At 32.5% G+C, this 21,798-nt stretch overlaps 1 protein-coding gene across 1 annotated transcript in view; it reads right to left on the bottom strand.

Moving 5' to 3' along the window:
- Positions 1-11,588: 11,588 nt before the first annotated feature.
- The window catches only part of LOC143083102 (uncharacterized), a 70,218-nt gene continuing 60,008 nt past the window's right edge, over positions 11,589-21,798 (bottom strand). Inside the window, exons 14-20 of the mRNA XM_076259335.1 lie at positions 21,565-21,742; positions 20,588-20,684; positions 19,921-20,085; positions 18,993-19,220; positions 18,144-18,323; positions 16,837-16,962; positions 11,589-13,350 (exon numbers count right to left, since the gene is read on the bottom strand). Of these exons, the coding sequence (XP_076115450.1) occupies positions 11,693-13,350; positions 16,837-16,962; positions 18,144-18,323; positions 18,993-19,220; positions 19,921-20,085; positions 20,588-20,684; positions 21,565-21,742 (2,632 nt within the window). The 3' untranslated portion in view covers positions 11,589-11,692. The remainder of the gene's footprint in view (positions 13,351-16,836; positions 16,963-18,143; positions 18,324-18,992; positions 19,221-19,920; positions 20,086-20,587; positions 20,685-21,564; positions 21,743-21,798) is intronic.

Below are 21,798 nucleotides of genomic sequence, written 5' to 3'. Positions count from 1 at the left end.
CTTAAATTGTACCTTGATTCTAAGCAATTTTCTTGCATTCGAAATGTCTGCAGTAAAGAGAAACAAGTTTAACTGAGTGTTTTGGAATTAGAAAATCAATGTGTTTGCATAAGATATTCAAATGGTATTTATCTATCTGATCATTTTCTTCTTTATATGATTTGATTCATAAGTATAGAACTTTTTCATTTAATGATACATCTGTGTAGAATATTGTGTAAGAAGTAAACATCAGCACACATACTCATCAATCAATTGGTTTTGTATTCCAAACGAGAGCACAAAAAAAAAAAGAACCAAACGCAACAACTAAATGTATGCAGTTAAATGTATGGTTTAAACAACCATCTCATAATTAAGGTTCTTCGAAAATCACCAATAACACCAACAAATAATTACGAATAAATTGGTGCTTTGAAATTATTATTCACACTGTGTTCATAAAGAACAGAGTTATATGGTTTATTAAATCATAAAATGTCTGGATGTAACACATATACAGAGAAATTTGCCTTTATTGCTTCTCCTTATCTTAAAGTAACAGTGAGATATTTAACACTTTGCATAAGCTAAGACTTGGCTGCAAAGAAAATCTGTAGTAACGGTTTGAGACCGATCATTTGGTAGGAGTCGATTACCCTTCAGGCCATGGTCCATAAGCATATATTTGCATTGTATAAAACGTAGTAGAATTATTACTATTCCACCATTTTCGGTTATCAGTCATTTTCAAACTAAGTACAAACATTTGATAAAGGATAATTTCAAAACTCCACTATAATGCGAAATGAGTAAGATTTGACAAATATTACGTTTTTTTTTATACTTAATGACAGAGTCTTCATCAAATTTGTGAGAAAAGAAAACGCTACAATCAAATAACAATTAATCATCAAAAACATGCGTAGAAACCAGGAACAGTTAAACATATATCATGAAGTCAAACTTTTTATCAAACAAATGCAGGTTGATAGGTAACGCGAGGCGATAAAATATACGGACTCCCGGTATCCCGCCTCTGTAATGACCAACCGGTTATATTTCAAATTATTGATGTCGTTATAGGTCAATTTGGGGTCCTCATTGTGATACCCGTTTAAATCGGATTGATTTCATTAAAAAACAAATTCAAAAGTTAATATGAAAAAACTATATTTTCTAGAGGAAAATTTTAAATTGCAACAACCTTTGTATTCCATGTACACTGCAGAAAAATAAAATCTATATTTGTACTTCATATGTAACAAGAAAAAATCTTGAGCCTGTTTTTCTTATATTCGTATCGTCTTTTTGAAAAGTCACGCTGATATAAGGTGCGCAGTTATTCCCTGTATAATGACGACGTTCGAGTGTGATTATTACGAGTCGGTGGTAATAAACAAAACTGTGAATACACCGTGTAACTGTGTGCAAAGGTGGAACGTACATATTAGGTAACTGGGATTAGGTACTTTGGTGACATAAGCAATTGGAATCAGTACCGACTTACACCAGGAACTTGTTTATTATTGGTAATATCAATTATGGGGGAAAGGAAAAAGGTCTGGTATGGTGAAATGTTTAATCTACATCATTGTCCGGTATTATTTATATACCAGGTTAAATGGTGTTTCGTAGTATTTAGTTTGCTATGTTGTGTCGTGTGTACTATTATTTATCTGTTTGTCTTTTTCTTTTTTAGCCATGGCCTTGTCAGTTTATTATGAGTTTGACTGTCCCTCGGGTATATTTCTCCCCTCTTTTAAATTCTTCCGGCAGTACGTTATCTGTGAATGCACAAACGCGATTAAAACACTAATCGACACCAGCCTTCGAATTTGGATATGTTCTAAAACATTTGCGTTTCCCGTGGACAAACAATTGTTTGAAAAACAAATTTACAAAACACTGCATGTATGTGTCATATCATAAATATTTCCGACTTTGTATGGTTTCTAATGAGTTGCATCTCAATGACATAGGTCTCTTCCATTAGTAGTATATAGCTATATATGTGATTAATTTTATATCGGTTTTACATCTTACTATGTCCCGATTGTCCATTTAGCAACCACTTCTTCTAATTAGAGCTTGAATATCACGTAGCAAGACTCTAGCTCTCATTTATCAGTGTTTTCGTGGCTGAAAAGTAAACAAGTTATCTCACAAATAACCGATACAATTAATGGTAAAAACGTATGATGACGTAAGATGTACTGTAATAAAATAATAAATGTGAATTGGTTTTTAAAATTATCTGCAGTTTGACGTCATATATTACACCACGTGGTATACCAATATATTTTAAAATGTCAGATAAAGGTTTTTGTAAACAGATAATTCGTTCAATAAAATAAATGTAACTGATTAAAACGAACTGATATAACATAGTTTGCGTTCACTTTAATAAAATGAACTAATAAGTGAAGACACGGTAATAAAAACACTGTTCTGTTAGGTTTGCAATTTGAAATTAGAACATCTTTTGATGTGAAATTATGTCGAAAACAATAAGGATATACAATGTATGGTATTAACATTATCTGTGACAATAAGCAATAAAACCACATGAAAAGGCTTTAACAAAACTAAATATTTGCATGGTTTCAGCATAAATTCTAAATTTCGATTCAAGGACATAAACTTGTTAGTTTCCTATGTGAAATCAGACTTTTGCGGTCTGTTTTTCGGTATGTCATCAAATCATATACAACCTAATTGACGATATCAAAGCACAAATAAGATGACAAGATAAATAATATGGATAAAACTTTTATATTAAATCACCATGCAACAACATTTATTTCCACTTTGAAGCTTGTAAATAAAAGAACTATTTAATCGTTTTCTTTTCATCTATTGCTCTTTAATTTCTAAGTAACAAAATCAAATCGCAGAGTATACCGTAGTTTAATACAAAGTCACATGATACCTTTTAAAATTAAAAATGATAATGAATGTTCCAATGCATTTACTTTAATGAAATTCACATAGGGCATTGCGTAATATCATTTTTGGTAATTATCTTATCCCACTTTTTATAGGTCTATTGAATAAAAGGTCACTGTATGACGTAAGGAATGCTAGACATATAAAATAAGATTACATAACGCGCTAGCTCGCTGTATCAAGTCATGAAATGCATATTCATAATGTATGTTGCAATATTCAAATTGGAAACATAAAGTATTGGTTAATACTCTTCAACTTCGTACTTTATTTGGAAATTTTTAACGTTTTTGGATTCGAGCGTTACTGCTGAGTCTTTTGTAGACGAAACGGGCGTCTGGCGTATTTAGTCTTGGTACCTATGATGAGTTTATTTTAATTGTAATTAAAGAACTTAAATTAAAAATTGGTATATACATGTAGCAATGTTCTTGCGCTTGCAATTTTCGCAGTAGAAGAAACCTGTTGCATTAAAACTTAGGCAGAACACCTTTAGATGTGTCAAACTCACATACAGTTGTGCCTTGTGTACTTCTCACTATATCAGAATTGTTGTAACTATCATCCAGTCATTTTTTCTATTAATATGATCAACCGCATTAGACTTATCACAGAGTTTGTTTACCGTCCCTGAGACCTTGAGATCACCCCTGGTGTTTTGGGAGATTAAACATACTTAGTCTTAAGTTTTCTATGTTGTGTTTCGAGAATGGCTGTTTCGTTGTTTTTCGTATTTCATTGAATTATGTTATATTTCGTTGCTTGTTTTCCATTATTTACGGCCTCGATTGTTAAAAAAATCATTTAACAAAAACCGATAAAAATTCAAATTAAAAAGAATAATGACGAAAAATTGTTTAATGTAATGCAAACTTGTGAATTGGTTTCCCAACTTATCTTAAAGTCGACGTCATTACTGTCATACGTTTAATCGTGTAGCACATGAATGCCAATTGAGGGTTCTTTGCATAACCATAAGCAACAGCGTTCAATAAAATGAATTGTTACATGCTAACGACTAGCTCTCAGTAGGAACATCTCTCATCAGGATTACAAAGTTTGCGTAAAGTTTTATAAAGTGATTAACTAGTTTAGGCATTGCAATTTAAGAACTATAATTTCAAATCTGACACCATTTTATGCATATTAAAACTTGATCCAAAAAAAGAAACGTGGAAGGAATACCAATGATATAATTATTTATAAATAAGATGTGTCGATTCGACAGTTTTTCAAAATACTTGAAAGTAGTTCAAGATGTGGATATTTTCAGAGTTCAAAACACGTATTTCATCCATTATTAGTGGATCAGAACCAAAACATCAACTCAATCTGTATCTCATCATAGTACATGTATACTCACTTACTAACAATTATCTCGACATGTGAAGGCGTTTAGAAAACAATTTGGTAGAACTGTTAGTTTCGTAAAATTTTCACTCCAAAGCCAATTATTTCGCCAAAATCAGCAGAGCTAAACAAACTTGAAGTCGATCTGTATCTCCTCAATGTGAAAATGTTTTTTTTCGGTACATCTGTTATTTTAATGACATTTTCAAAATTCAAACATCACAGGAGCGGAACCAAACGTAACGACGATCTGCTACTTATTATACAAATACGACATTTAAGCTCAATATCTATACTATTAAACGATCATTATGCCTCTGTGTCTTATAGTTACCATGCATAGTCGCATTTGTCATCCATTCTTATAATTATTCAGATTGAGTTATTTTGGAGAAAAACGAAAAAAAAGGAGTCCGGATATGATTCCATCATCAGACTGACGTTAGTCATATATGAGACTTCCGGTTTGAAACATGCACAAGTACAATCAATCGTATGATAGATAATAAAATGAAAAATAAATAAGCCAAACAGAGCGTTCTCCATATCATGGTGTTTAGATCGCAAGAACCACAACTATTATACCTCCTTAGAATGGACAATTATTTTTATGTTTATCTACATGTAAACAACGATTATACTGCTTTAATATATATAGAATTCTGTATTCTGACTACTGTTTTCTTTGAAATGTTGAATATTTAAGGGGTCATACCAGTTGCATATATAGAAAAATACGTAAAACATGTGGAAACAAGAATCACAGTGTCCATAGTACACGGATGCCACATCGGCACTATATTTACTAAGTTTCGAATTGAATGGACTTTAACTTCATCAAAAACTACCTCGACCTAAAACTTTAACCTGAAGCGGGACAGACGGACGGACGGACGGACGAACGAGCGAACGAACGAACGAATGCACGAATGCACAGACTAGAAAACATAATGCCCAAAAATGGGGCATAACAAATTATTGTTGAAAGTGAAAGTAGTGATTTGGCAAAATTGAAAGTAAGGTAGAGATAAGAGGGAGGCACAGGACGTCGGGATCGGGTGTTTTTAAGCTCGTGATTCGGGGGATTGATCCTTACGGGATCCGGGAATATATTTTTCGATTTCGAGATTTATGGATATGAATTTCTTTAAAATCTGCATCTCGGGATTTCATGTTTTTAAGCCCGGGATTTCGGAACCAGGACCCCTCCGACCACCCCTCAAATTAGCTTTAGTCGGTCTTGGTCATTTATATAAGATTCATATCCTACCAGTGGCATGTTAGTAAGGCTCTCAAAAGAAAAAGCTCTGATGGATTGTCATAGAAGCATTTTATTAGACTAATACTTGTCTATATATAAGCAGTTATATTAATTTTATGTTTGAAGCGGTGCAAACTTTTAATTTAATATGACTTTTACCAAAAGATGCATTGTAGCAAAGAAGAAGAATAATTGTGGTCTGAGGCCAGAAACACGACCATAATAAAATTTAACAAAATGGAAACAAATATCGGACTTTGGAAAAAGGGAGAGGGCTTTTGATACCTTTTATGAAATTCTCCATACATAATATCTTTTACAAAAAATCATCCTACAACAGTTCACAAGCTGTATATTATCGCGATTTCGCGGGTGTGTTCTAGTGTTTTTAAAAAGGATTAACCACGTATGATCATTGCATGGTTTTGAAAAACACAGCACGGCCAAGAACTTGTAAGATTGTATTTTAGTTAAATTCGAAACTCGTGTTGCGATTTTCGATTGATTACAAAATCATACACGATATCAAAGCACGAACACGATCGATAGTTGAAGGGATCAGACTTTTCCATCAAATTACTATCCAACCAGATGAATTTCTACATTGAAGCATGTAAATACAGGCACTATACTATAATAAAAGTTATGTTCTAATTCGCCAGACTTAAACGAACATAAATTATTTTTCAATAAAACTCAACACATGTATCAGAAATGAGCTCTCCTTGTGAGGGTAGCATACTTTCGATATATATCTTTCTTAAAAAATTGCTGAGCGACTTTCCAATCTTCGAATTTTATTTTATTTTTCAAGACGTACAAATTTAATTCAGATAGATCTAATATTAATCTCTTTTTCCCTGACTTTTGAATGGCAATACTTAATGGATTTACTACAAAAGGCTGGAATGGTACTTCGTGTACGCATCCGTTTTTCGAAAGTTCAAAAACAGCTTCGTTTACAAAACCAGTATTATCAACTGCAGATTTATTATTGCAGAATTTCATAGGGGTGGTAAACTCACAAAAGAAATCATATAACCTGAGTTTATAGTATCAATTATAAATTTTCTTGCTCCAATGTGCTCACAAAATACTACATTTTTAGATAAACTACTTTTTACGCCTTTGGCAAATTTTGAAAAATCAACTTTATCAAAATACTTAACATGTTTGAAAAGTACATTCATGTGCCCATGCAACAAATATTCATCTACTTAATTAAGATACTTATCTTTTATCTAACGTGCCTGGGTTGTTCCTTGTTGTAAATTTCTTGCTGCTTCGATTGGGACAGTTTGTCTTCCAGTGACCAAACTGGTGGCATTCGTAACATATGTCATAGGAAGTCGTCCCACGGATACTGTTCCTTCGAAAGGGCTGGTTGCACTGTTGATGAGACATATCTGTAGTATTAGTAAGAGGTCTGGAAACAGTAGCTAAAGGCTTAGTGTAAGGTTTTGTACGACTATTCTTCTCCTTGATGGTTTTGAGTGCTCTGCTTTCAGCTTGACGTAGTCTTTTCTCGTCATCGGAATCTGATGCTATTTCGTCACTCTCGTATTTACAAACTGTGGTCCAACCAGCAGATGTATTGGCTATTCTGATGAGCTTATTTATTTTGTTCAACTTTAAGATAAGTTCGGAAATTAAGTTGATAGAAACGAAATTTTCTTGCAAATGACGTTTTTGCAGCTTATGTAGTCAGCAAGGACTTCGGAATTGAAAGTAAACTGGATTTGGTTACCTTCACCCTTTAGTTTCACCGACGCTTCCCTTTTCAACTTAGTGGCTAGGGAGTCGTTGCCCGACACTACCTCGTTCTTCAGTGCTTAAAATTTAGAATCGAAGTACGACGTAAACAGTTTAAAAGTGTTGTCACTTATCTGTGGCTGTGGTGCTCTTTGTTGGGTTGCTGTCGACGGTACTGGTACAGTCAAACTAGAAAGTGCAGCTTCTCTGTTATGAGTCTTATGAACTGGAGGAGTTGTGGACTCGTGTAGTAACATACCTCATCCAGTACTATATTACGTCCAGTAATTACAGACTTTCAGTAACTGCAAGTACTCATATTATACAGTTATGTTTCTGTTGATTTTTTATTGTGTTAATTGTACCTCGTATCGAGTTTTAGAGTTTAACCAATTGCTGCTTATTTTTACAGATCGTTTTAATGTTTAGCTTTTATACCACTGTTTAAGGTTACAGGTATGTTGAAACGCTTACAAACATACACATCCTAAGCACATTATGCATGTGTTTGTGCCAAGTGAGAAGCTGCAGATCAGTGGTTGTCCTTGGTTCATACTTGTCATTTTTAATATTTCTTAGATTGTTTTGCTATAGATTAACCGTAGACCGTTGGTTTTCTTGTTTAATTTGTTTCATATGTTTCATGTCTTGGCATGTTAAAGCCGACTATACGGTATGGGTTTATCTCATTGTTGAAGACCAATTTGTGTGTCTGTAATTTCGTTCTTCCACTTTAATTGAAAAATAAAAAGATTCGTTAGCTTCAGGAATCAGGTTGTGAGAGGATGATAGAGTAACGGGAATAGAATGTCACCTTTTTAAATATATATGTATTTGACCAACAGTTCAACATCATGGTGATTAGCGTTACTTTGATGCATTCACTATTTTTGTTTTCCTTTTTTCTGAATTAGAGGATATATTTCGAATACAATTCTAGAATAATGATAATTATTACACACTTAAATGATTAGGTTTCGCGGTTCCTTGACGTTTACATAATTTAATGGTATAGTCATATAATTTCTCTAATTAAGTGTTATATGAACACATTGGTAGAAAAATGAAAAAGTCATTACGGAAAAATGATCATTTCTTACATTTTGGTACCGATCCTGCAAATGTTTATTAAAACCATTTATCATTTAAACATTTTTATTAATTGCTTAATTTATTATTAAAACAGGAATCTGTAAGATGAGATATGTCAATATCATTATGTCGTATTGCATATGTGAAATATACCATAAGGTTATAGAAATGTCATACGTGGTTAATCCATTAACCTTTACCATTTCAGATCGGAACTACACGCCATATTGTTTTACATAGTTAACATAAAAGAGTTTAATGGCAAATAACTATTATAGTCTCTGACGCAAATACGATCGTTAAATTTGCTTAAACATTCAATGGAAACGATCCGAGCTGAAATTATAAACAAATCTTACCGGGTATACATCAAAACAAGAACTGTCATACTAGCAAGGCTTTTAGACAACTATTTTACACGGATACCAATATAATATCAATCAAGATACATGTATATGAAAATAAGGAGATGTGGTATGATTGCTAATGAAACATCTCTCAGTCGAAGACCAAAATAACATAGACGTTAACAACTATATGTCATCCTACGGATTTTAATAATAAGAAAGTTTTCACCCAAAAGCCTTTATTCCAAGAAAAAGACAGTTATTGGATCAACGTTTGTAATTAAAAAAAAAAAGATTAAATATGAAATTGCTGATAAGAATGTTCATTAACAGAAATTGATCAAAGATTTGAAGAAAAAAGAAAAAAAAAAAACAAATGGTAGAATGCATCTATAATAAAACAGCGTAGAACATCTTCCTGCAATAAACATTATCAGGAACGAGTGTGAAAACAAAACAGAAAAAAAAATATTTATCCATGAAAAGCAGTAGTTCTCCATTAGTTTATTCATAGTGCCACCATAAAACACCAGGTAAAGAAAAGTTGATATTGCATTATTAGCACACTTGAATATTTTCCAAAGTCCACAATCTAGCCTCAAAACAATGTCATTTGTGATAAGTGTGCAGCAAAATTTGCTGACACTTCCGAAGAACCACACTCGCATAACGTATTTGGACAGGTTCGTGTTGCTCATTTTTTTTTTTAATTTTCTATGTAATGTTCTTAGGCTATTGCTGGTCTTTTCGTCACTTGTCTTTGAACAACGATCTAATGTTATGGTTTTGTCAGGTAATCTTAGTTTTGATACTTCCAATGACATGGTTACTAGATACATGTAGATAGTACTCTCGGAAATTAGTAAAGATATACCAAGTAGGGATTAAGAATCATTCATTTATAAAGGATAAAACATTCTGAGTATGCACGAACCTTTTTACGTAACAAGCCCATGACGGATGCATGCGGGCATGATATGTAACCAGATAGCGTTACATGTCTATTCATGGCACCGTTTGTCGTTCTCATCAAAAGAAAATTAGTAACAGAAAGCATTCAATGATGTTCCTAACAAGCAAAAGATGAAACGTTTATTAGTGATACCAGGCTGATAGTTTTGATCGCCAGTCGTATGTTTCGAACAGAAAAGACTCAATAGTTACACTCGTTGAATTACATTTGGCTAGCCAAAAAAAAACAGGTTCAACCCACCATTGTTTTAATGTCCCGTACTAAGTCAGGAAAATGGCTATTGTTATATTATAGTTCGTTTCTGTGTGTGTTGCATTTAAGTGTTTCTGTTGTGTCATTATTCTCCTCTTCTATTTGATGTGTTTCCCTCAGTTTTAGTTTGTAACCCGGATTTGTTTTTTTCACAGTCGATTCATGAATTTTGAACAGTGGTATACTACTGTAGCCTTTATCTAGCTACGACAAATATAATACGTGTATGGTTATCTCTGACAAGGAAACAGATATACAATAACAGTCAATACAATCATAATAACCTACGCAATACTACTGACATGGTTTCCTCCATCCTGCGTCGAATAACATTAGCGATAGTCTGCTTTTAATTTTCTTACGTTTCAATGGTAGAACAATCTAGGAGTGACAATAACTTCTCAAATGATTCAAATGATACCAAATAAACATTGAAACTCTCACGTCAAAAATAAACGGACAAACAACAGTTTACAAAACTTTAAAATCAAAAACAGCAACACGAAGCCGCCCACTAACTGGAGGTGATCACAAGTGCTTCGGAAGTGTAAATAAACTCATCATAGATACCAGTATTAAAATTTAATATTTACGCCAGACTCGCGTTTCGTCTACAAAAGACTCATTTGTGACGCTCGAAACAAAACATGTTTAAAAGGCCAAATAGAGAACGAAGTTGAAGAGCATTCGGGACAGCAGATCCTTCTGCACACTGTACCACTCTTCGTGTTGATCGTGTGAGTACAGACATGGTAATAAGATTAATGCGGTATGCTCCATTCGGGAGAAAGGTAGGAGGCAAATTGTTGTTACGACACTTAAACATATACTCTATCATATAAACGGATATTCAACTGATGATTGTGTCCGTAAAATTAACACAGGGATGATTTCAACTTCATCATTTCAACTCTTGGTTTTATAGCTTCTATCTAAATAGCAACCATGCATCAAGGAAATTTGGATAGGTAATACAAGCCCTTATATATCGTATCAACTGGGAGATAAATATACGCCACATTTAGGCGCTGCTGATTGTTGATACGTAGGAATGGAAACAATTGGGAAGCTGAATACGTCTCTTTTGTTGTCAAGTTTGGTTTTCAGCCGACCCTCACTGTCATTTTTAAGACGTAAGTCATTATATGAAGCAGACTTTTTCTGTATTTGTTTTATCCAAAATAATCAAAACAATGATTGTCTTTATTTCGTTCGTCTATATGATTTGTAAATTCTGCACATTTTGATAAAAAATAATATTCACTTAATGAGCCTTAGCATATAATATTTGTTTAAAAAATAAAATGACAATGTATCTTTTAGCTGCAATTGTAATAGACATTGGATGAGCAATCACCAAGAACACAATGAGCTAACAATTATGTATGCGGTCAATTAATAACTAATTAAATAAAGGGACATGGATAGCACAATAACTATTTATACCAAAGCACGATATCACCTCTGGTATGCGATGGGATTTGTGTTGCTCGGTCTTCAGATTTCTATATAGTCCTTTGTAAATTTGATTGAGTTTTGTGTGTACGTTTCTTAGTTTATTTTATTTAAGATATTGTCTGGTGTATATCGATGTAGGAACAAAGTTAGGCAGACAAGGCAACAACAAATCAGGTTTAACGAAACAAAAATATATGTCAATATTGGTAGTTATATACATTCAATGTGTTTAGAAAAAAAAACAGGTTAAAATTGAGCGTTCTATGAAATAAAGACTGATTAACATTTGAGAAGTTGGCTGTCTGAACTAAATCCACTCTCCTTATCACATACGTCTCGGTTAAGTGTATTGTTCGCCACATTGGAATCAGTTAATAGCATTTGTGTTTCAGCAACATCATCATCATCATTACTGTTCGAAAAGTCCGTTATGTCTTTGTATGCCTCCTGAACTTTAGGCACTTTAGAGTTTTGAATATTGTGATTAGCTATTTCTTCCAAGGCAATTTGTGAATATTCCGAATCACAATTTGAGTATTTATTTTGTGAAAACTGTACTGGAAAATCTTTTAGATTTTCTTCATATTCAAACATTTCTTCCTCATTTTCATACGCTGAATCTCTCTTTAAATTCTTGAATAAAAGATAGCCTTCATGCCTCGAGGAAAGACTACGTCTTTTCGAAGGTGACCTATCAAATGTTTTTGGTAATCTGGCAAGTTCCACCAAACTGTTTGATTTATATTTTGGCATACCGGTGTCTAGATCTAATGAATTTCTCCAAAGGAATGATAAATGCGATGACTTTCTCCATTCATTTATATGTGATGTTTTGTCTTTATTAGCTGAAAGCTGTGGAAGTTTTAAAATATTCTCATTTGAACGACACGGGACAAAAGGTGCAGATTTTGTATGCTGCATTTTCCCTACCATTGCTATATTAGATTTTGGTCGCACGGATGTATTTTTCAGTTTACTATCAATTTGACAATAACTTTTACAATGCATTGAATTTCGGTTATTCCCACATTCAGTGCATAATTCATCTGTGATTTTTGATATTAATTTATCGTCTGACTTTGTAGTCTCGTTATCACTCTCGTCACTTAGAGCAACATCATTCGGATTTGTTCCATTCAACTGTTGTAGTCCGTCATTCGGAACAATCTTTTCTCCGTTTCTATCTAAATGAATGACAATTTCAGTATCTGTTGCTCCGGACCCAACAGAAATTGTATTTTGTTTCTTACATCTCTGACATGCACATTCCTTGTCAGGTGAAAATTGTGAATTATTATTTGGATGAAGAAGTGGTTTACGTTTGTTTCTATCAACTCCATGTTTTAACTCCAGATTTTGAAAGACTCTATCTGATATTGTAAACGATTTTTGACCATTAATAGTATCGCTTTCTCCGTTTTGGTTCGGAACACCTGCAGAGCTACTGGCAAAACTATCAGAATTACTTCGACTGCTTCCCCTTTTCTCGTGGAATGGACTATGCAATTCGGAATTACGACAAGACGCATTTATTCCGAATGAAAGACGTAGGCTATTGAAATTTGAGAAGCTTCTTGAAATAGACGACTCTTCTATTCTTTTACACAACTTCACACAGTCACGTTTGAATTGTTTTGTAAATATTGCATAAAGAAAGGGGTTTGCACAACTATTCAACGGTAAAACGAATATGGTAAGTACTTTCGCTTCATTGAGTCCTACCAATGGTGTTCCGAACGCAGCAGAAACAGAAAAGAATATGATTGGTGCCCAACAAAGAAAGTCGGTGACAACTAAAACCGCCATTCGTTTTGCAACCCTAAAGTCTTTAGAATTCCATGCTTGGGATTTCATTATATACACATACATTCTGACATAACATCCACCAATTACAATGAATGATGTAGCATTAAACAGCATGATGAAACAAACAAATCCTAAAATATAAAATTTTGAAATAAAAATAGAAATTTACCATTTACAGTGTTTCAATTACATGGTTTTAATCATTATAATTGTTGAAAGAAGCAAATTCAATACAGAATAAATAGATTACACAAATCATCATTTCTTGACCATGAAATTGTCTCATAATATCATGCTAATTTTGACTGATAAATGAAAACGACGAAACAATATGGATACTTAATTGTATAACAGTAACTGTTGACGTCCCTGGTATATATCAAATGGATACATATTTAAAATAAATAAATATCAGCTGAGGCCATACTTTAAGAGATTATCATGTTTGAAAAATAATTAAGCAAAATATAGTTTTGCGTATAACCTTGCAATATTAATTAAATTTTTTATAAAGCAAGTACTCAAAATGCATTAAAAGTTGGAAGACGTTAGGCAAAAGAGTTAGACAAATTTCGATGGCAGGACATACTATACATATATAATATCTGATAGAATTAAGTCTGATGAACATCGGAAGGATGCTTTGTTTTGGTTTCGAAATCATTATTCAAAAGATACCCATATATATCTTGTATGTAAAAAAACAAGAACCGTGGTATCGTGGTTAGTGCATCGGACTACAAAATCAATTGGGGGGGGGGGGGGGGGGATTGCAAAGACTTAATGATTTGCTCTCCCTTGACACCCTTTGCGAGTATAGTCTTGTGAAACAATTATAGTCCATTCGAAGTGAACGATAAATAGCCGACCAGTGTTAAGAGAGAGCAATACATCTTTCACGTAAAAGACACTCTTAAAGATTTCGAAAAAAAGAGGCTTACGCCGCTACTAGGCAACATATGCACTCGAAAAGTGAAGAGGGATTAATATAAGTTATAATTACTTGTATCCCAATTCACAATAAACAAACATTGTTTAACTAAACAAATAAGTGTCATGTTAAGATCGACATATTGGGTTCAAGAAAAGTGAAAAACATATTAATTTAAATCAACAGAAAGCAAAGTGCTTAAATGTCTGAAAAACGTATATGAAATAATAACCACAGGACGTTAATAAAACAACAAACAATCTAGCAAAGTCCCACGGAATATTTGTTAGGAAAAAATAAACAATTTGTTAAGAAAAATAGTCTCAAGAAGCTACTCGATAATTTAAAGTGAAACAATTTGTTTAATTGGTTTCTAAAAATAACTGTATTAATAACTTTGTCTGAAAAAAATAATCTTTCGTTGAAAAATGCTAACAATTGATAGATAAAGTGCACAAAAAATATAAAACAGCAATAAAAGTCATGCTAATTTCAAGTTACATCCAGTATTTGGTAGTAAACTGTAATTTATGGCTGTGAAGATATTTGCATTATCAAATTACGAAACACAAAGTATCAAAGAAAAACTGAGAAAAATGTAAAAGGCTGTAAGATTGATATATGTTTACAAAATGACTAACAAAAAAAAAAAAAAAAAAAAAACATTACTTGCGATGTCAGTTAAATCCCCATTCTACAATTTGTGTAAGAAAAATGATTGATTTTACTTTTTATTGAAATCCTACACAAATTTTGTTCTTCATTTTTTTTTCACAAAATAGAAACCATTCCCAAAATAAATGAGCAACATCTACAAATAATTATGGTAAACAGCATAGGGCAGAATTTCATTGGCCTTTGTGGAATAGTTCTTGGGTTTTTATTTTATGTTACCAAAACATTATGACAAACGGACGGACCTTCAAATTGAAAACTATACGGCTCCGGCTTCTTTTGGGCGGGGTCTACTTGTATAAATCAAAACGTAAATGCATATGACTATTTATAGTATCTTGAATGATACACGAATGTTTTTGACGATTAACATTTTTGTTATCACTGCAACGACTTGACCTTCTTAATTTTGTACGGTTTTGTCTCAAATTCTGAAACGAATTTTAATTGTGTATTCCCCAGAAATGTAAATTTTACAATAAAACGAAAGCAACCCAACAAAAAAGGGCACCTAAAGGTCAACTTAGAATTAGGGTGTTTTATCTATGATAAGTTTATTTACAACCACTGAGTCGATGCCACTATAAATTAACTGGTAACAAAACTTAGAATTTTTGAAATACAAAGGCTTTTCTACCTCAGGAATAGATTACCTTAGCTGTATTTAGCAAAACTTTTAGGAATTTTCGGTCCCAAATGCTCTTCAACTTCGTACTTTATTTGGCCTTTTTAACATTTTTTTATTCGAGCGCCACTGATGAGTCTTTTGTAGACGAAGCGCGCGTCTGGCGTAAATATAAACTTTCAATCCTGGTATCTATGATGAGTTTAATTATTATTCATGTGAGCATGACTGTGTCTATACAATATGTCAAACTCTGAATCAGTGCCAAAATCAGAGAAATTAATTTCCTTCATGTCTCCCCCCCCCCCCCCCCCCCAAAAAAAAATAGTTATCACCATGGATTGATTTTAGTGAGTTGTTTTACTTAGTAAACTCGTCCATTGTATGCATGAAATATTTGCGACTGAACGTACAACAACCATATATCAATCATTTGTTTTAGATAACACGGGTCAATGTTGTTTTGTAGGATCGTGACAATCTAATATTGTCAATTTTAAGAAATGACAAACTGAACAAGAGGGACTCACATTTAAATGAAAATCACACTTCTAATGTAGTAGAGAACGTTAATTTGGTTTAATGTTATATTGTCACAGACCTAACTTATCGGATTCCATTGCTTTATTTTCTGCATTATATTGATAATTATAAAGAAGATAAAACCAAAAAGATGATGTTCTGCTTAAATATCCACGTTTTGTATAGGTTTTTGTGATGTTTTCAGTATTTAAGTAATATCGTTATTGCTTACAGACAAAAACATATATTTCCATCAGTTGTGGCAATGTAAATATATGGTTGCTCCAATGTCAATAACCTTTAGATTAATGGTTGTCGCCTAATAATAGTTTCCGTGTCACATTATCGACTTAAATTTTATCGGTAGCGGTTTATACTTCAGAATTGGTTTAAAATAAATTTCATTACGGTATTAGGTTTTATATCATTATCAAGTCGTAGGTTAACGTGCTGCGATGTAGGTTATCCTAAAGTATCACTGAAATTCCATTTGCAGATTAAAGACCAAAAATAATAAAATTGTACCCTTGGATAATTTGTTTTCTCACAATTGACATTTAATTGGATGAATTTCCATCTCTGCTATTGAGTCAGACATACATTTATAGAGTATGGAGAAAAGAATCCCAATTAAATATCAAATAACTGTACATCATTTACACACAATCGTTAAAAAACGTTTTATTTACTATTGTTCAAAGAATAACAAGAGTAGTCAGTGAGGTAATTTCCCCATAGACGTTTTAATTTACTTTTTTTTAGTGTTGTAAGATGTTGTTTCCTATCTCTATATCTAAATATCTGCTGATATTCCTTCGAACATATAATAAGAATATCGTGGTCCCTAAAGTTTTATTAGCTTACCTAAAGACGCTTTGTCATTTATGTCGAATGGAAGACAGATTGCAAATTTTCGGTAGTTACTGATGTCAAACAGAGGCAAGCTGGCAAGACCACCACAGAACAACCATCCAACTGTCATAATAATACCTACAATGTAATTTAAAACACTATTAAATATATATTGGTTATTAAATTATTTACTTTATAATTTAGTTTCGGATTTTTATTATAATCCTTCGCAATCTTTTTTTTTATTTCTGTAAAGGGGATTAACTCAAGATTTTATGATTTCTTTTCTAACAGGCATCCTTCATTTCGAACATCATCCTGAACATACATGCAATATTTGCCACTGGACGTTAAGCAATCAACAATCAATCAATCAATCATTTCGAACATGGGTGTTTTAAGTATGGTTTATCTAAAACTGATGCAGGTTTTAAAAAATCGTTTCATAAGTTTGTATTAATGTACATGTATCCATCCTAGAAAGAACTAGAATGAAATTATAGTTTTGTTTGATTGTTCTGGATTACAATTAGTGAATTTGCAGTGAAGTGTTAGATTTGCTCCATGTTAAAGCTATCTCACTTTGTGAACTCTGAGAACACCAATGTTTTTGACGTCCTTGCGTACTAGTACTGACAGTGTGTATGATTACGTAGTACTTCAATTTAAGGGATACGACATGTCATTTGCTTTTATGAATATATACGAGGGACTGATATGGTTGGATTCATTTCTTTATTTTTGAAATTAGTTATGTCATTTTTCTATTCTTTATTTTCTGGCCTGTTACCTGTTTCTTTCTTTTCTTTATATTTTGGCATCCAATAATTAAAAAGATAAGATATGGTATGAATCAAAATGAGACAACTATCCACCAAATTTCAAATAAAGTGGATGTATGCAATATTAGGCAACCGTACGGCCTTCAACGATAAGAAAAATCCCATTTTGTGTGGTCGGCTATAAAAGGTCCTGAACTATTCTCTACGTCTTATTTTTGGCCAAAGTTGCACATGATTATCTATTATGTAATTCATAGCCATACCCTTGTTTAGCTTTCTCTTTCTTTAATTTATCCGACTATTAGATTAAAACAGAAACCATGTACACAAAAAAAGATGTACACAATAGACATGTACTCAATACACATGTAGATAGAACACACTACACATATAGACAGAACACAGTACACATGTAAACAGTACATAGAACATATGTAGACAGTAGACAGTACACATATACACATTACATATGTAGACAGTACACAGTGCACATATACACAGTACACATGTACAGATTTTTAAAGATGATGATCTTACCCGCTTTTCTCAGTGACAGTCTTTTATTGAATTGCATGGCATTTGCTATAGCATAATGCCGTTCTACTGTTATGATCATTAGAGTGAAAACACTAAGTTCACTGGATACAATGCCAAGAAAACCTGCAACTAAACATCCAGGACTAGTCTGCCAATCTATTGCATAATTCTTGAATTCTCCTGAAAATACATTTTATACGTGTTATTTCTAAAAGACCTGTCATTGTCAGCTTGTTAAAATATAAACAAAAAAGAAAAAATCGTCTATAAAAAAAGAATTAATCCCTCCAGACTCTTATGATAAACTTTCCTTTTTTTATCGTTTATTTGGACGTCAAACTTCTGGATGGAACAATTCAAAGACGCTAGAGTTATCGAAGGGATATTGAAACGTATTACCAGTTGTAATTTTTCTTTATTGTTTATATTTTAACACTCTATATATATATTATTCTCTTCTCCTTTTTTCTTTCTATTCTTATTCTTTTTATCTTTATCTTACACCATCACTCCCTATTTTGTAAATCCCATTCAGACCCTCTATTTTAGGGACCGGGTTCAACGTTAACACAGTATAAAACATTCATGAACTCGATACAACTTTCTACATGTGTTCTAGACATAATTTGTCGAAACATAATAATTTCATTTATCTAAATGTGCAGTAAATGAAACTTTCTTTACTCAATAGTGTTTTTACTTGTTATAACATTTTAAGTTTTACCATGGTTTTGCGTGTTAAGGCCTTACATTGCACGCCATAAGCTACATATAATTTTACTTGTGCTGTAGCAACAGAAAATAGTTATAAACCAGATGGAATGAAATTATCTAGAACTATTTATTTACCCAACGTTGAAGCATCCACTACAGCCAAAACTCCAAGATAAATACCCATACAGAAGTCTGCCAATGCTAAATTACATATTAGAAATCTAGGAACATTCATCGTTGATCTGCCACTTATTGAAACAAATAGAACAGTGCCGTTCCCAAATATAGACAGCATGAACACTATCCATATACCACATCGAAGGGTCCACCAACCAAATAAGTCATTGCAGGGGAGGAAAGGTCCTAAAATATAAATATGGTTATGATTAAGGCTTCCTGAACATGCAAGATTTTTTTTTATTTTAAGTGTATATTTTCTTACTTTAAGCCAAATAAACGGCTATACGTATAAATTTTCGGGTAAAAAGGCAAATTATAACTATGCTGTTGTATCAATGACCCAAATCAATTATATCCTTGTATACCTAATATTTTGTGTTATTTGCCATTTCTATAATTTTTTTGCTGAATGCTGTATTATTCAAGTCCGCATTTGCATGGGAAAAAGATTTTTAAAAAGTTGGTTGCTGTATTTTCGTTTACAAATTTAATCGTTTCTGATGTCATCTTCACCATTTCAAAAGGATATTTTGTTTAAATAATTGATTAACGCTAAAGATTTTGAAATAGTTATAGTTCCTTCATCTACCAAGCGAAGCCGATATGATAACTGGCCATGCCGATCTTACATGTACTTACCTACATTCTTTGTCGAGAATTATAGTATAATATCAATTTTTTTGTAAAGCCGGTTAATCAAACATAAACAACTGGATACCCGTTTACCCATTTTGTATTGTATAAACTACATGTATGGTATTTCCCCATTGTTGAGAGTCGTACAGATGCAAGAGATTGCTTTCATCCACTTCATGTGATTTTTGGTGGTTAGTTGTATCATTAGCAAATCATACCACATCTCTATGTTTATATGATCCTATACCTGGCAGAGGTTCACATTGAATTGGTGATTTAACAGATATTTCTTCTTCTGGATATTGTACATCTGGAGTATCTGGGAATGTGAAATCCTTATCGGCTGGTGCTGCGAAGTACTCAATTGGTTTATAATGATAATTATTAAACGGGAAAACATACTGTGTGCCATCTGAAAAAAATAGTATTCATTTTTTAAAACCAAGTAAAGATCTTTCTTTATATAAGTTTCAGGTGATCCTTTTCCGAGGTACACTCTACTTAATATACTCAGACCGATTTATATTAATATATTCAAAGCATTAAAAACTTTGACGAAAATACAAACAGTTAGTTTCTGAGTTCAATTGAAGTTCAAACAGAAAAAAGCAGGCAGTTAACTACACCAGCGTATTATAGCTATAGTTTAATATTTTCTACCTTAAATCTTTCTGACACACTCATACTCAAACGAGACTGGAATAACAATAATCAGAATAAAAAAATGTAAAAAGGCATGTACTATAAAAATGTCAAAGTTAATGTCAATTATTCTTTGTTCTATATTGAAAATGTTTGTACAGACGTCGATTTTTGAAATATAACAAACGTTTATAAATATCATATTACCAAAAGACTTTCGATTTATTGTTAAACAAATTGTTTGAAAACAAAATTGATGTAATTTGTCTTACATGGATGATTTAAATTTGTTCCGTTGCCAATCCGAGGCTCAGAAGTATTTGGAAATAACCAGTTAGTATGCTCTTCTAATTTTAATTCACCATTCGTCTGGAAATAAAGAAAAGTTGGAATATACCGATTATTAAGGTAGTTATCATACGGTGTGAAGCTGTTTTATTATAATTCAGTGTCGTATCCTTCTTTTATAATTAGTTTCTAAAACAATAAGTGTATGCGTGTCTTTTTTTAATTAATCTCTCTATACAGTTCAATGATACAGCAACTTAATGAAAAAAAAAATCCTTTAGGGGTCAACAAGACAAAAAAAGAGAAAAAAGGACACATTAATTTTGAGAACCCACATGCCAAATCTCATTATAGTTATCAGGCTTATAAATTAGTACAAGACGCGCGTTGTCAAAAGGCATAGTTGGCAAACAAAAGAACAGCTTCACGTATCAATAAATTAAACTACATTATTAAAACTGAAAACGCCGGTTTAAATTAACATGATATGAAAAAAAACGCCCAAAATATTTTCCGAATCATATTAGTGCGCAATAAAACATTCATTCCCGCTAAGCGTTATTTTGTATGGCGCAAGATTTAGGAAAGACTATCAAACTGTGCGTAAATTTGCCATTTGGCTAGGTTTGCTTTCACATCATGACTCGACAACTCATGAAAAAAAAATCGAAATTTCAGTGATTTATAGACTCAATATAACTGGATTCAACTTTTGATCATCCATTGAAATAACTTTGATTTAAGGTCCAATTTTAACACACATTGTACTATTCTTCTATCATTTTCTTAATGAATTATATAGTATGTATTTGTTTCCATTTTGAAGACAATCTCAATCGTCATTAATGGCATAATTGCATTTTAAATACATTTCATAAAAACATTCTTGCAGAATTGACATTTAACTCTTTAAACTATTAGATTAGAATTTCGAAGTTTTCCATCTTTTTTTTTAACTTACCGCCGGGTTTAAAAAATCACAACAATGGTAAGCATAGGACAACACGAGCGTTTTAATCTTTGGTAATTCTTTTGCAGGTATTGGATCTCTGAGTTCTTCATTATGGAATGTCTTTAACTGTTGAAGGTTTTGTAGTCCGTCCATTGGTAAACTTGGAAACTGGTTTTCAGACAGATTTCTTCAAATTGAAATAAATGCAAGATTGGATTACTATATATAGTGTATTTGAGTTAT

The sequence above is a fragment of the Mytilus galloprovincialis genome, chromosome 7, assembly GCF_965363235.1.
Source record: "Mytilus galloprovincialis chromosome 7, xbMytGall1.hap1.1, whole genome shotgun sequence".
NCBI classification, from domain to species: domain Eukaryota; kingdom Metazoa; phylum Mollusca; class Bivalvia; order Mytilida; family Mytilidae; genus Mytilus; species Mytilus galloprovincialis.
The sequence above is the reverse complement of the archived record's forward strand: the minus strand, read 5'-3'. Positions and strand labels throughout refer to the sequence as shown.